This window comes from Lepidochelys kempii, chromosome 4 (assembly GCF_965140265.1).
Source record: "Lepidochelys kempii isolate rLepKem1 chromosome 4, rLepKem1.hap2, whole genome shotgun sequence".
NCBI classification, from domain to species: domain Eukaryota; kingdom Metazoa; phylum Chordata; order Testudines; family Cheloniidae; genus Lepidochelys; species Lepidochelys kempii.
In genome coordinates, this window is record NC_133259.1 from 131,423,939 (window position 1) to 131,437,440 (window position 13,502).

Here is a 13,502-nt window from a genome sequence, read left to right on the forward strand (position 1 = left end):
AGAAAAAAATTACACAGAATCATGGATAGTTTCTGAGACCTGCAAAAAGTGCTAAAGATGGAGTTAAATCGAGAGGTTTTCTCAAAGATCCTTTTAGTAGGTTGATACAGAAAACCAATTAATAAGTGTGCCAATGATACAGAGGGTTTTATTTATGAATTATATAAACTTACATATAAATACATAATGTGTTTCATGGTTTTCTACAATTCGAAAGACTTGGACCACCAATGTATTTACTGAAAGGAAAATATCATCTCAGTGATTTTTGGATTTTAACTTTACAATCCTGATTCCTATTCTTTTATTATAACATCCTGTGAACTAAAGTTCTGCAGAGGACGTAAACTCCGTTTCACAGAAGACTGAGATTCTGCAACCTGTTTTCATGACTATTCAGAACTACACCCCCAAACTTCTAAATTCTCCACAACAGAAAGCTCCGATTTGGTTGCCATTGGTGTAGTTGTTTTGGAGAGGTCAAAACACTTTGATTGCTGTAACTTAAAGAAACACTGGCAAATAGTGGCTGAACCAGATCAGCTGCTAAACTGGAGGAGAGTCTGGGGCACAGAGACTGTGGCAGCAGAATTGACAGGTGGCAGCAGAAATCACCACCTGCGGTGGTGACAGTGGAACAGCTGGTAGACTGCTAACTCTACTCCCAATGATCTGTAACCATGTTGGCTATCACTGTGCCTTCAGCCTGCATGTAAGCCAAATTCTTCCCTGCTTATCTTTGTTCCAATGTTACTGCAGAGTCACAGTGTCTCAAAGATTGTGTGTACATGCTGTTTCCGATTAGCTGTAATATTTAAACGATAAGAGTTATTATTTTTTCTCAGTAGAGAGAACATACAAACAAAATAACTGGCAATAGCATGTTTCTCTCTGCTGTGATCTTTCTTGTCAGCTGGAGCATGGTGTGAAGGATGTTTCCAATTTAGGGGGGCTGGTTTGTTTTCTTTACACAAACTTGTGTGTATAAAAAAGCAAAAAATCCTGCCAATTGGCACAACTTGTTATCTGACACAGAACTCTCTGCTTTTCCCAAACAACTGAAAACAAAGTAAGTGGCAGCAAGAAGCAGTAGGTTGCTGTGGGACACTTGCTTCTAAGCACTGATTCAGTCTGACTCAGTTTGATATTATTCTCATTCACAGTTGACATAAAGGTGTAAAAATTATATCTACGTAATATTTTTCAAATACCCAGAAGATTCAAAGTGATGATTATACAAGGTGTTATTCCTCCAAAAGAGGAAAAACTGATACTGCTAGAAATTGTGAGATGGATTTTTTAACACCAGATTCCCCACCCACAACCACGTCAGCATGTTTGTGCATTGCTTTGTCTAACTAAATAAAAACCTCAATGAGATCTGGAGTAGAGTGACCTGGGAAAAAGAAATCAGTCTGACTGCTGAAGCCTGGGAAGAGAGCCCTTTCTGAGAGATGGAAGACAATCCGTCCCTTGCCCACAAATTCATTTTGTAGATCACTCAGTTCTAGGGCAATAACAATGAGCTTGGGGAGTCTGATTGACAAGAACTGAAAGAGGCTCCTACTCGAAAAAGTGACTCCGTAAAAAGGGTATTATTCTGCTTAGCGTATGTGCAATGTGCCTCAGGTAGCACATGACCAGGATTCATCACCAAATTTGGTCTGCTAGTTGGATCATTAGCTTCCCTGGCCCAGGCCAGATACTGATGGGGAGCACGACATGAACACTGAACCATACCCCCGGATGGCATGATGCAGCTCCACATTTGTTGTCCCTGAAAAAATGTCTGCTTATAATTTGATTAATTCACAAGTAAAAAGATTGCAAACTGCCAGGCTTGCACTCTCAAACTTGGTTCATTTCTTCTTGAACCTCACTGCCCATAATAAAGAATCTGTTGGACAAATCCTGCCAAGTCCACTGGGCAACCCCATACATGCAAACACCCTGTCTTCAAATGATGTCCTCAGTGACACCGGTGTAATATCATTGCTTACGTGGGGTTGCTTATCTGTAACTGAGTGGAGATTAGCACACATTCTCTTGATGATGCAGAAGGAGAAACAGAAAGCAGTTTATGTCTCTTAGCTGTGGACAATTTCCCCTCTGATTATACACTCTTCAGTGCAGTGACTCTGTCTTCCTGTTCATTTCCATACCACCTACTACATTTGTGATTTGATTATAATGAGAAGGGCTTTGGGCCACTACCATAACTCGAATAAATAACAGACTCTTCAGGGCTAGCAGGAATAAAACAGAGTTAGAATGTTAGAGGTTTTGGTTCCAATTCTACAAAAACTGACATACACTTAACTTTGCTCACATGATTAGCTCCAACTTATTTTTGTGATTGAAGTAGTAGAGATGATGCCAAATGCACACAAGGAGCAGTTGTGTTGAGTAAGGAGGTGCCATTTTTACATAGTCCCATCTGAGACAGGAACCTGATTTCAGACGTGAGCAATACAAGTGTCTGCTGGGAGCCCCACACAGAATAGCAACTCGTGTGTTGACCTTGTACTTCACTCTAGCAGTGGGAACAGAGTGAGAAACAAGATGTGGTGCAAACCACACTCTTGCAGTTTGAGGTCTCACAAATCAGGAGGCTGGACCTGCAGAGAGACAGTATTTTTCTGCTCTCATTAACTGTAGCAACAGAGATAATGTTAGCTTTTCTACAGCATGGCTGATGATTCATACTGTGTGGGGGTCCAACTATAGCACATTGTAAAACTGCAATGTTTTTATTATTACGGTATTGCAATGGGCATTGAGGCCAATATTTTCAAATCTGGGTGTCAAAAGGGAAGTAGCTAAATGTATGGCCTAATTTTCAAGGTGATGAGCACGAACATACATAAAAACTGTGGATGCCTAGCACCACTGCAAGCAAGGCTACTTAGACAGGTACCTAAATACAGACTTAGGTGCTTATGTCATCATGCTTATTTGCATAGTTTGGTCTGTTTGTGTACAGCAAAGGTCTGATTGGCCAGCCGATCCTTTCTGACAATGTCTCAACCATGGACCAACTCAGAGCTGGGATTTCATCACCCAAAAGAGGAGGAAGATCCTTCTACCCTTAATGTGAAATTGGTAAAACACCAAGGAGATTTAATTTAGAGGGAAACATCCAACTCCATCCTCCCCGACTCAATTTCCCATCCCCAGTTGCAGAGTTTTGCATCATATTATTCTGTTACAAAATACATTGCCTAGTAGAATAAGAAAAAAAACATAGTATGGAAAAAGCAATAAGCACCTTTTCACTTCTGTTTTTCCATCTTCTCCCTATTCATATGCCGTTTCCATTTAACAAGCATTTTAGCTGAGTTTCCTTTTAAAATGTTAGAGGCTTTGGCTCCCATCCTACAAACACTTACACATGTGCTTAACGTTTATCACATGAATAGTTTAGTGTATTTCAATGGGACTACTCATGTGAGCAAAGATAAGCATGTACGTCGGTAGCTGCACAACTGGCTTTAGTGGTTCCCGGGTTAACTAAAGCTTAGAGTGTTTCCCTTCTCCCAGACATAAAGAGCACTGGGTGATTCATCTAGCAGGTAATTCAGTTTCTCCATTGTTACTCAGCAGGTACCAAACCTGCTGCCACCATTAATTATAATGTAATAATAAATTGTAAACAAATCATGCATTTTTCTAATTCTACTCGTGTCAAAGAGAGTCTGAACATGCAGAACAATGACTTTCTTGAAAATGAACATGCATAATGAACACAAAGTACCTGTCTTCGCAGATCCCTCGTTTTTTTGGTCATCTTATCAATGGCAATGTTCAGTGGGTCCCCTTTTTCTTTTCTCCCAGTCTATTTAAAAAAATATGTTTTTACAGTTAGAAAAAAACAGTTCAAGGATGCAAAAAAGTACAGTCTAAATATATAGGTTTTAAAATTCTGAAAATGTATCAAAAGAAGCATTTCAAAAGCCACCTAAATATCTATGTATACATGCAGTAAATCTATCTCTGTATTGTTTGCACCCATCACAGCACAAATCAAGGTTTCTTTTCAATATACGTTATCAACCACACTATTAGGGGGACGCTGCTGTGTATAGCAGATTTTTGAACAATTCATAAAAGGATAAAAAAGGGAGATTAATGTGACTCACTAGACCGTTCAGAACTTTTGCACTGATACATTATGTTTGCATGCTATAGCACTTGCTGCCAAAATCTGGCAAGACCTCTCACTATATAACAAATATTAAGAGTTTCTAATCTCTGTCCTGCCAGGCGGTGGGTATGTTAAACACGATAATAAGCAGCAAAACAGCTTGAGGACAGAATGAAAATGTTCCATATGACTGTAACAAGAATTGTACTGGCAGACGTTAGATATAGTATAAAGGAGACTTCCACTTAAAACGCTCTCTTGTGCAGGAAGTCTCGAAGCACAGATTCTCAATGAAGATTAAAAAGGGGAGGGGAAGAAAGGGGAAGTTTTTTGCAGCTTAGTGTTAAAAAAAAAAAAGTTTTAAAATTCCAAGGTACAAAAAAGCTTTAAGTGACTGTCAGATGTATTATCTTTCTTTTAAGAGAAGGCTGCTTCTTAAAGATTTGTTAAATTTTGTATCACATTGAAATCCATTTGATAAGGGTTTTTTTTTATGAACAACAAAGTTCTCTTCAATCCTTTCTCCCATTTTCTTTTCCCACATCTGTTTTCAAATATCATATTTACAATTATCCCCCACATACCATTAACCAAGATTTTGTACTTCCAACAGAGCCTAACTGCATATGTTTCTAGGATCTACTGAAAATTCACTTTCAAAAGGTTTTTTAAACATACCCTTTCAATAATGATTTCTCTAAGACATATGACTATGCTATCAACTCTAAACGGTCATCTTCTCATCCTCCGCTTTAACAAGTTAGCTGAGTCAATGTTTGACTTGTATTACTGTAATGTTAATTTTGATAAAAGGCCAATGCATTTATAATCATTCAGGAATCTGTAAATCCTCTTTTCTCAATCTCGAAATTCAAACATTACAGTAGCAAACGACAATAGGATTTCAAACAAAATACAATTTTACTCCTTAGGTTCAGAAAAAAAAAATCAATGATAAACCGACTGAAGTGAATTGTACACACCCACAGGAGAGAACAGGAACAATATACCCCTTCAATATTTTACAACAGAAGATATTTGTGTAGCCCACTGGTGAGTTTGCATTACAGGTGTGTCTTTCCCCCTACCCCAAGTCCCTAGTGTGTCAGTCAAGTTAGTGGGCACCATGTTTTTAAGTGGTTAGCCTACAGTTTGTCAAGGTGAAATTTAACATAAAAAAGGAAAGAGATTTGGACTGATATGATATGTAATCAAAACATATTTAAATTGTGGCAACAGAAGAGAGATTGTCAAGTGTGCTGGTCTATATAATATATAAATACAGTCGAGGTGCTAGTTTAAACTTAGAATATAAAGTGGTACTCTCATAAAAAAAAATCCAGTAACTCTGTTATATATATATATATATATATATATATATATATATTAACTGTTTGCAGTAACAAGGGTTGGTGACATTAGTATTCAATGCCACTTTCATTTCTCTGTTGCGTGACTCCATGTATGTAATGTTATGTAAGGTCTCTCTTTCTCCTCTCTCATCTAGCTGGCTACCGGGTGAAGTTCTGATCACAGAGCTGTGGCAAGAGGTACAACTGTATGAAATGTTTTAATCCACATTTATTGCTGTCATAGGGATAATACCTCATTGTTATGTAAAAAGAGCTGCTGATAAACAATGCAAGTTACTCTGCATATTAGCAAAATGATAATAATTAATAAGCTAATCAACAGAATTTAAAGCCACTTCAGGATGAACTTTTTAAATAGTCACATCACTACGCAACAATTGACTAGCATTTTTGTACTAATTTGGTGCAGTGTAAATTTTTCTTGGGTCCTTCCTTGATTTCTGTGATGCAGGATCAAGCAATTCCATTTAGCACCCATTAAAATGGATCATAAAGCTGCCCTGACCAGGCAGCTGGTAATTCCCCCAGAGTTCAACCCTCTCAGTGCAGGGGCCAAGCCAGGGCTGATGAGGGACAAAGATAGAGCGTGCTGTGCTGTGGCTATCTCCAGCCATTCTAAGAGCCATTGCAAGGCACAATAATTTGTAGCAGCGAACCTGAGGATTGTCTAAATTATGCCATGGACTGAACCAAAATCAAAAGTCCTGGGGGAGAACAGAGATGGGATACATCCATATTTTTCTCGTTTCCCCTCCCCCTCACAACCAGGTCCTGTGCAAGCAGAACTCTACTGTAGCTGAGGATCTAGCCTTTGCAATTCAGTTGTGAATGTCCCGAATGTAATTTCTTGGGAGACTGTTCTGATGTCTTACACGACTACTCACGCTCAGGATAATTCTGGGTGACATTCAGCCTAAATGTACACCATCTTAATTTCAACACATGATTTTGATTGACCCAACATGCTTTGGAAGTCATGTCACTCCCTCCTGAGAAATTCCTCTGTCATTGCTGTTTACATTTCTAAAGGGTTACAATGCCTCCCCCAGTACACAGTTTTAAACAGGAGAGCAAGACAAACACCTTAAATAAACAGCATTATTGGCAAAAATGGTAGGGCACATGATGTTACATAGCATCCAGCAACTCTGTCAAATCCCATCTGTTGTTGGCTGAAAATTTATATGTTATAAAAATGTATTTATTGTAGTCTTTAAAAACTCTTGTATAGAAATTGTTACGGGGAAGATCTTCTGCCTGCGTTCCTTGAAGGGAACTGACTGACAAAATGAGGCCTATACCCAATATCATGGTATTTCTCTGTTCCTCCCTTCCAATCCAGGGGGCATAAAAAGTACTTTGGAAGTGTGAGAGAGAGATGCAGAACCAATGGCATGTGTGGAAGAAGGGAATGTGGGGCCCACACAGCCCCAGACATGGGAGGGAGAAGGAAATGGGAGGCCCAAAGAGGCTCTGGCATGAGTAACCCAGATACAGGGGAAGGTGGAGATGCGGGGCACACGCATCAGCTTCAGCCAGGTCAGTGATTCCAGCATCACAACTCAAGCTTAACTATTCACATATTATATCTCTGTCAGGACATTTTCACATTACCATCTCCATCAATTTTAGTACCATCCAAATAGCCTGGGAGCCATTCCTCGCCTTGTCTGATTTCTTTTCAGCAAACTGGGATGGGTCTTTTTCAATGGGCTCCTGACAAGTATTTGGGGGGAGGGATAGCTCAGTGGTTTGAGCATTGGCCTGCTAAACCCAAGGCTGTGAATTCAATCCCTGAGGGGGCCATTTAGGGGGTTCTGGGGCAAAACTGGGGATTGGTCCTGCTTTGAGCAGGGGGTTGGACTAGATGACCTCCTGAGGTCCCTTCCAACTCTGATATTCTATGAATCTATTAGTGATTATCTTCAAAAAACTGTGGAAGATGAGAAAGATTCCAGAGGATGGGAAACGGACAAATATAATTCCAATCTATAAAAAAGGGAAATAAGGACAACCCAGGAAATTACAGACCAATCAGCTTAACTTCAGTACCCAGAAAAATAATGGAGCAAATAATTAAACAATAGATTTGCAAACACCTAGAGGATAATAAGGTGATAAGTAACAGTCCGCAAGGATTTGTTAAGAACAAATTGCATCAAACCAACCTAAAAGCTTTCTTTGCCAGGGTAACAAGCCTTGTGACTAGGGGGGAAAGCCATTCCCAGAGAGCAGTTATCAGTGGTTTACAGTCAAACTGGAAGGGCATATCTAGTGGGGACCTGCAGGGGTCAGTTCTGGATCCAGTTCTGTTCAATATCTTCATCAATGATTGAGATAATGGTATAGAGAGTACTCTTATAAAGTTTGCAGACAATTTTACAAAAAAAGCAATTATCATTCTGGGATGTATTAGCAGGAGTTTTGTAGAGAAGACATGAGAAATAATTCTTCTGCTCTACTCCTCGCTGATTAGGCCTCAGCTGGAATATTGTGTCCAGTTCTGGGCTCCACATTTCAGGAAAGATGTGGACAAATGAGATAAAGTCCAGAGAAGAGCAACAAAAATGATTAAAGGTCTAGAAAACATGACATGGGAGAGAAGATTGAAAAAACTGGATTAGTTTAGTCTAGATAAGAGAAGACGGAGAGGGGACATGATAACAGTTTTCAAGTACATACAAGGTTGTTACAAGGAGAAGGGAGAAAAATTGTTCTTCTTAACCTCTGAGGATAGGACAAGAAGCAATGGGCTTAAATTGCAGCAAGGGCAGTTTAGGTTGGACATTAGGAAAAACTTCCTGTCAGGATGGTTAAGCACTGGAATAAATTGCATAGGGAATTTGTGGAATCTCCATCACTGGAGATATTTAAGAGCAGGTTAGACAAACACCTGTCAGGGATGGTCTAGATAATAATCAATCCTGCCATGAATGAAGGGGACTGGACTTGATGACCTCTTGAGGTCCCTTCCAGTCCTATGATTTCATTGTTTCTGTGATGTCTATTAGCTGGGAAATGGGGATTTCATTACTCTCACAGCCTCAGCTTCCACTACAGTCTCAATTTATGGGAGCAGCCAAGCTAAGAATTTCCCCCTCCCACTCCCAGATAACTTCTCAGATGGTTTGTAAGCCTAAAAAGCTATTTACACATAAAACGTTGGAGAGCACAGAGTGCTCAGCCTCCATGAACAACCAAGTGTGTGACACTCCAGTTATTTTCCCCCTCTCAAAACTCAACAGTCAAAAATACTTCCTGAACCATGAAACAGAAAAAAACATTAACTGGCCTCCATAAATTGAGCAAAGTCAAAGTCAACAGTTGCCACAGAGTTATTTTTAAGCTAATACAATAACTCAATTTACTTAGAGCAAATAACGAGAGTATCCCAAATACTCCACGCACAGAATTAGGAGTCAGTGTGGAAGGAATTTCATCCGCCAGTGCAATGAGGTGTTCTAACTTGTAGTGGTTTTTATTCTTAAGACAATTTTCTCATGAGCTGTTCACAGGTGCATGAAACTGAATTAAAGGTATATCTTTCTCTCTAAACATATTTCCATAACCATGATACCTGCTATTCCTTATACCTGCTTAGTAATCAAGACCCACTTTGACCAGCTTGAAGGCATTTACAGAACATTCTTTTGCAGCCCTAGAAATCAGTATGGGGAAAAGAGTTGGGGAATACACTACGGTGTATTGTGTATGTGATGTTATCAGACTTTAGGGAGGAGGCTTAGCTATTACAGAGGAACTCTGCTGCCAGTTTTGCATAAAATTAAATACTACACAAATGTGAGTTATTAGAGTTAAAAAAAAACAACTCCTGAAACTGACACACACAACACAACTAAGGGTGAATTTATATTTTTTTAATATTGGAGGTGCTTAGATAATTGTGATGATGAACATTATTATAAAGGCATAGAGATGAAAAAGGGACCTTGAGCTGAGATCATGTATGCTGAATAATCACCCGACTGAGCATTATTACTCAGCCTCAAAAGCCTCAAAAGCTAGATTTGATTAGCCAGAAGAAAGGTGACTGTAAACCCACGTACAAACAGGGCTGAGGTAGGTGCTACACAGGAATCAAAGTTGCTTCTGTGATTACAGAGCTGCATTGTTCTGGTGCAGACAGACGGCACATTTGTTGTTATGTCACCAATAAAAAGGAAGACTTCAAAGTAAAAAGTATGGAAGAAACTACCTACTTCTCCCTTTAAGACATCTTATCTGGAAGGCTAGACAGAATAATGGTTCAATTTATTACAATACAAAAAAAAAAAAACCCTTCTCCAGCTGTGTGAGAAGGAATCAGAAGATGCTATCGTTTTTACACACTCAGACACCTTCTGTCTTCTCTGCTCAGATAAGTGAAAGCTGGGATAGCTCAGTCTCATCATGTATGACATGCTGCATGACCAAGACAGACCTGCTGTCATTTATCCAGTAATTTAGCCCAAAGGAGACAGGTGTGAAGATTATCTATTGATCCAAAAGCTACCGTTCCTTAACATACTTTTAACTATCACCTTGGTAGATGCCTCCACGATTAGAGTTTATTCACAGCTGCAACACCACACTGTTAAGGTATACATTCATCTTCAAAAATATACCAGTCCTAATATCTTCTTTTCACTGCCGAACAACATCACTCCTTTAAAACTATGTTTCTGTTCAACATCTTCATAAAAGTGATGAACTGAAACGTAGTACTAGAAAAAACAGACAAAACAACAGACTCAAGTGGCAGCTTTAAGTGGGAAGATAGGAAAATATGCACTGGTATTTTTAGCCCTGTGGTCTATAAAAGGAGACTAAGTCGGGTCAGGAGAAGACTATTCCACCTATCCCATCAAATAAAGGTAAATGTCAATGATATTTGAAAACCCCAGGCTAAGTGGAGACAATGGTCAGGAAAATATATTTTGGATAAAAAGTCAGGTCCCCATATGAATAATCTGAATAGAATACTGCATTAGCCATACATTAAGTAAAAATATGTAATATCTGACATATTAAGAAAAACAACAAAAAATTTTGGAAGTGATAGAAAGTTTTAAACACTTTCTCTCTCTCTCTCTGTGTATATATATATATATATATATATATATATATATATATATATATATATATATATGTATATATCAGCCACATACAAACCAATTTTAACCAGATTAACTAGAGCAAAATAGGGATAGATGTTCAAATGACAAAGCTGCCAGAGAACAGTATACTACGGACATTTTAATGAGAATTAGCACCAGTTAACCTTTTGTCACTTGAGAAAGCCATATTTAATTAACCCTTTTTTATCTCTGCACCCTGGCACAGTAACATAGTTAGACATGGTTCAACATATATATCACAATTTCAATTGGCTAACATGCTTTGAATCACTTTGGGAAAACAGGCAATGGTTTAATGCTCAGCTGAATCTTTACTGTGGAAAAAATTGCCTACATTTACGTCATCTTTTTTAGAAAAAAATCATCCTATTTAATTTTATACTTTCCCCAGCTTTAGTTTAAGAAAGGGCCTTCCACTCATCTATTAAAAAGAAAAAATCTTCTGCTTCCTTCTTTCTAGCACCCTCCCAAGAAGACAACAAACCTTTTTAACTCTTAGACACATGGGGTGAATTTCTGGCTCCACTGAAGTCAATGGCAAAACTCCCATTGACTTCACTGGGGCCAGGATTTCAACTATGCTTTTAAGTAATACCAGGATATATTTTCATTTTTGAATAGTAGAAATGCCTCCTAATAATATGCACTCACTCAATCTGGCCTAATTCAAAGTGTGTGCCTGTAACTGTGTACACACACAATTTTGTTAGGGATTTATCACATACTAAGTTTTAATGTGTACGTCCCATTTTTCTCTTGTCTATTTCCATGATTAAGTGAAGGAGCAGTGGGAAACTTTGCATAGATTAGGAAAAGAGCCCCACTTGGGATTCTTATTCCTAGACAAGCCTTTCTTAAGTTAAATTAATACTGTTGTTTATGTAGAGGCATTTACATAGAGGTAGGCTGGCTCAGCTCACACAGAAAATCTGCAAGGACAGAGCAGAAAGATTACTGTATGTTAACTACCTTGCCTAACTGACCTATTGTGTTTATTCAGGGACCTTCCAAGCTTTAAGTCAGTTCCAGGCTATGGCTCAGTGGAGACTAGTAACTTGTTCATTAACACAAGTGCCAAACTCAAAATTCCCCCCAACTGTCTTCATGGGTTTTCAATCACATTAAACATCTCCAGACAGATCTTTGTTGGTGTAATTAGCACTATCGCCCTGCCAGTGGCATCAATTCGCTCTCTGTACACAGCATCACAGAGATGCAGATATAACAGTCATAAAGGCATGTGCCTCTCCAGCATACCCCTTTTGGCCTGTTGTGGCCCTGAAGGCAAGTTGCACTTAGTGCCCCTGGGGTCTTTTCAAAGTTACCCAGACGAGTTCAATCCCTCTTTGCAGGTCTGGTTTACTCTCTCATTCTACAGAGGGTAACTTACTTATTTAGCCACTCAAGTTCACACCCACCCATTCTCACACCTGTGTCAAAATCCTGCTCAGTTTCCACCCATGTGCAGGAGGTCCCAGCCCTCCTCCCAGAACTGGGTTGTACATCAGACAATCCTTCCGTCCCTCTCCTTAAGACTGGGGCCTCTTTTCCTTGGAGCTGGAGTCCTACTTTGGGCCAGCTGTCGAGCCTGCGGCAGCTTCTCCTCCAGCTGGCCCTTTTCCCAGTCACCCTCAGGCTGGGAGGGTTCATCAGGCCTACTTCCCCCTGCTACTGTCTTCTCCCTAAACTCTGGGCCCTCATAGAAGCCTTCTTGCTCTCTGCAGTGTCTACAGGTATCTGCCCTCTATGCAGGAGGAGGGCAGCATTTATGCTTGCTCCTACTGCTAGCTCATTCTTCTTTGCCTGGGGAAGAGAAGCACTTTGTCCCATCCTCTCAGCACGGTTCCAGATCATAGTCCCTTAAAAAAATACAGAACAGGAGTCCCTGTAAATGCTACTTCTTCCTGGGACCCCTTTCCTCTCCCCATATCTCCTCAGGCATTGAGTATCCGACCAGCCCAAACTGTTAAAAGGCTATGGCACATGATGGGGAGTATAGACCAGCCGGCAGTATCCCCTTTAAAGGGCCAGCTACCCACACATATTTGGTTTTGGCATGCACAGTAAAATGAAGGCAATGTAAGAGGAGTAAACCATGAGATGGAGAACATGTTAATATGTTTGGAGCACAAAGCTTCATTATGTATATGAATTCAATGTCTGATTTCTATAACTCCACTATAAACAATGTGTAGATGTGTTCCCTGGTTTACTGTGTCACACAGATGAATGTAATTTGGCCTGGGATGCTTAAACAATTAGTAATATATTAGTAATGTGGAAACAATCCAATATTCCAGTCAAGAAAGGCTCCTATTTAGCCCTCATCACGTCACATCTGAACAGCTTCCTGGTGTATGTCAAATGATGTGACTAACATTTATCTCTCATCTTCTCATCGGGGTGGGGTGGGGGGGTAGGGGATTGTGGTGTAGGGGAGTGTTTCTGTTGACTTCAGTAGGCTTCAGAGACCCCAATCAGGATTAGGGCTTGATTACACTCGTTGCTGCAAACAGCAATTGCCATTAAAAATACCACATATACCAGTTATCACAAAGTGGTTAATTAGTGGACAAAACATATTCTTCTGATGCTACTCTGTGATGCTGAACTTATGGGAACATTATGGCTCTGCAATGGCAAACGGTTTATTTATGTAAACAGTACATCCAGCTATGCATGACTGTAGTATGTATTTTTTTCCACAACATTTGTTGTGCATGTTAGCCCCAGAGCCATTCAAGATCCAGGATAGTTTCCATAACGATACATAAATCCCATTGAGCTGTTTAAAAGAAAAATTGCAAGAGGGGAAAAAGTTGGAGGTTTCAAAGGTGGGAGAAAAGG

At 39.6% G+C, this 13,502-nt stretch overlaps 1 protein-coding gene across 10 annotated transcripts in view; it reads right to left on the minus strand.

The window, feature by feature from the left end:
* The window catches only part of CTNNA2 (catenin alpha 2), a 784,792-nt gene that overhangs the window by 159,541 nt on the left and 611,749 nt on the right, over nucleotides 1-13,502 (minus strand). For all 10 annotated transcript variants that reach the window (XM_073342914.1, XM_073342915.1, XM_073342917.1 and 7 more), the window contains one exon: nucleotides 3,755-3,835. In XM_073342914.1, the coding sequence (XP_073199015.1) occupies nucleotides 3,755-3,835 (81 nt within the window). The remainder of the gene's footprint in view (nucleotides 1-3,754; nucleotides 3,836-13,502) is intronic.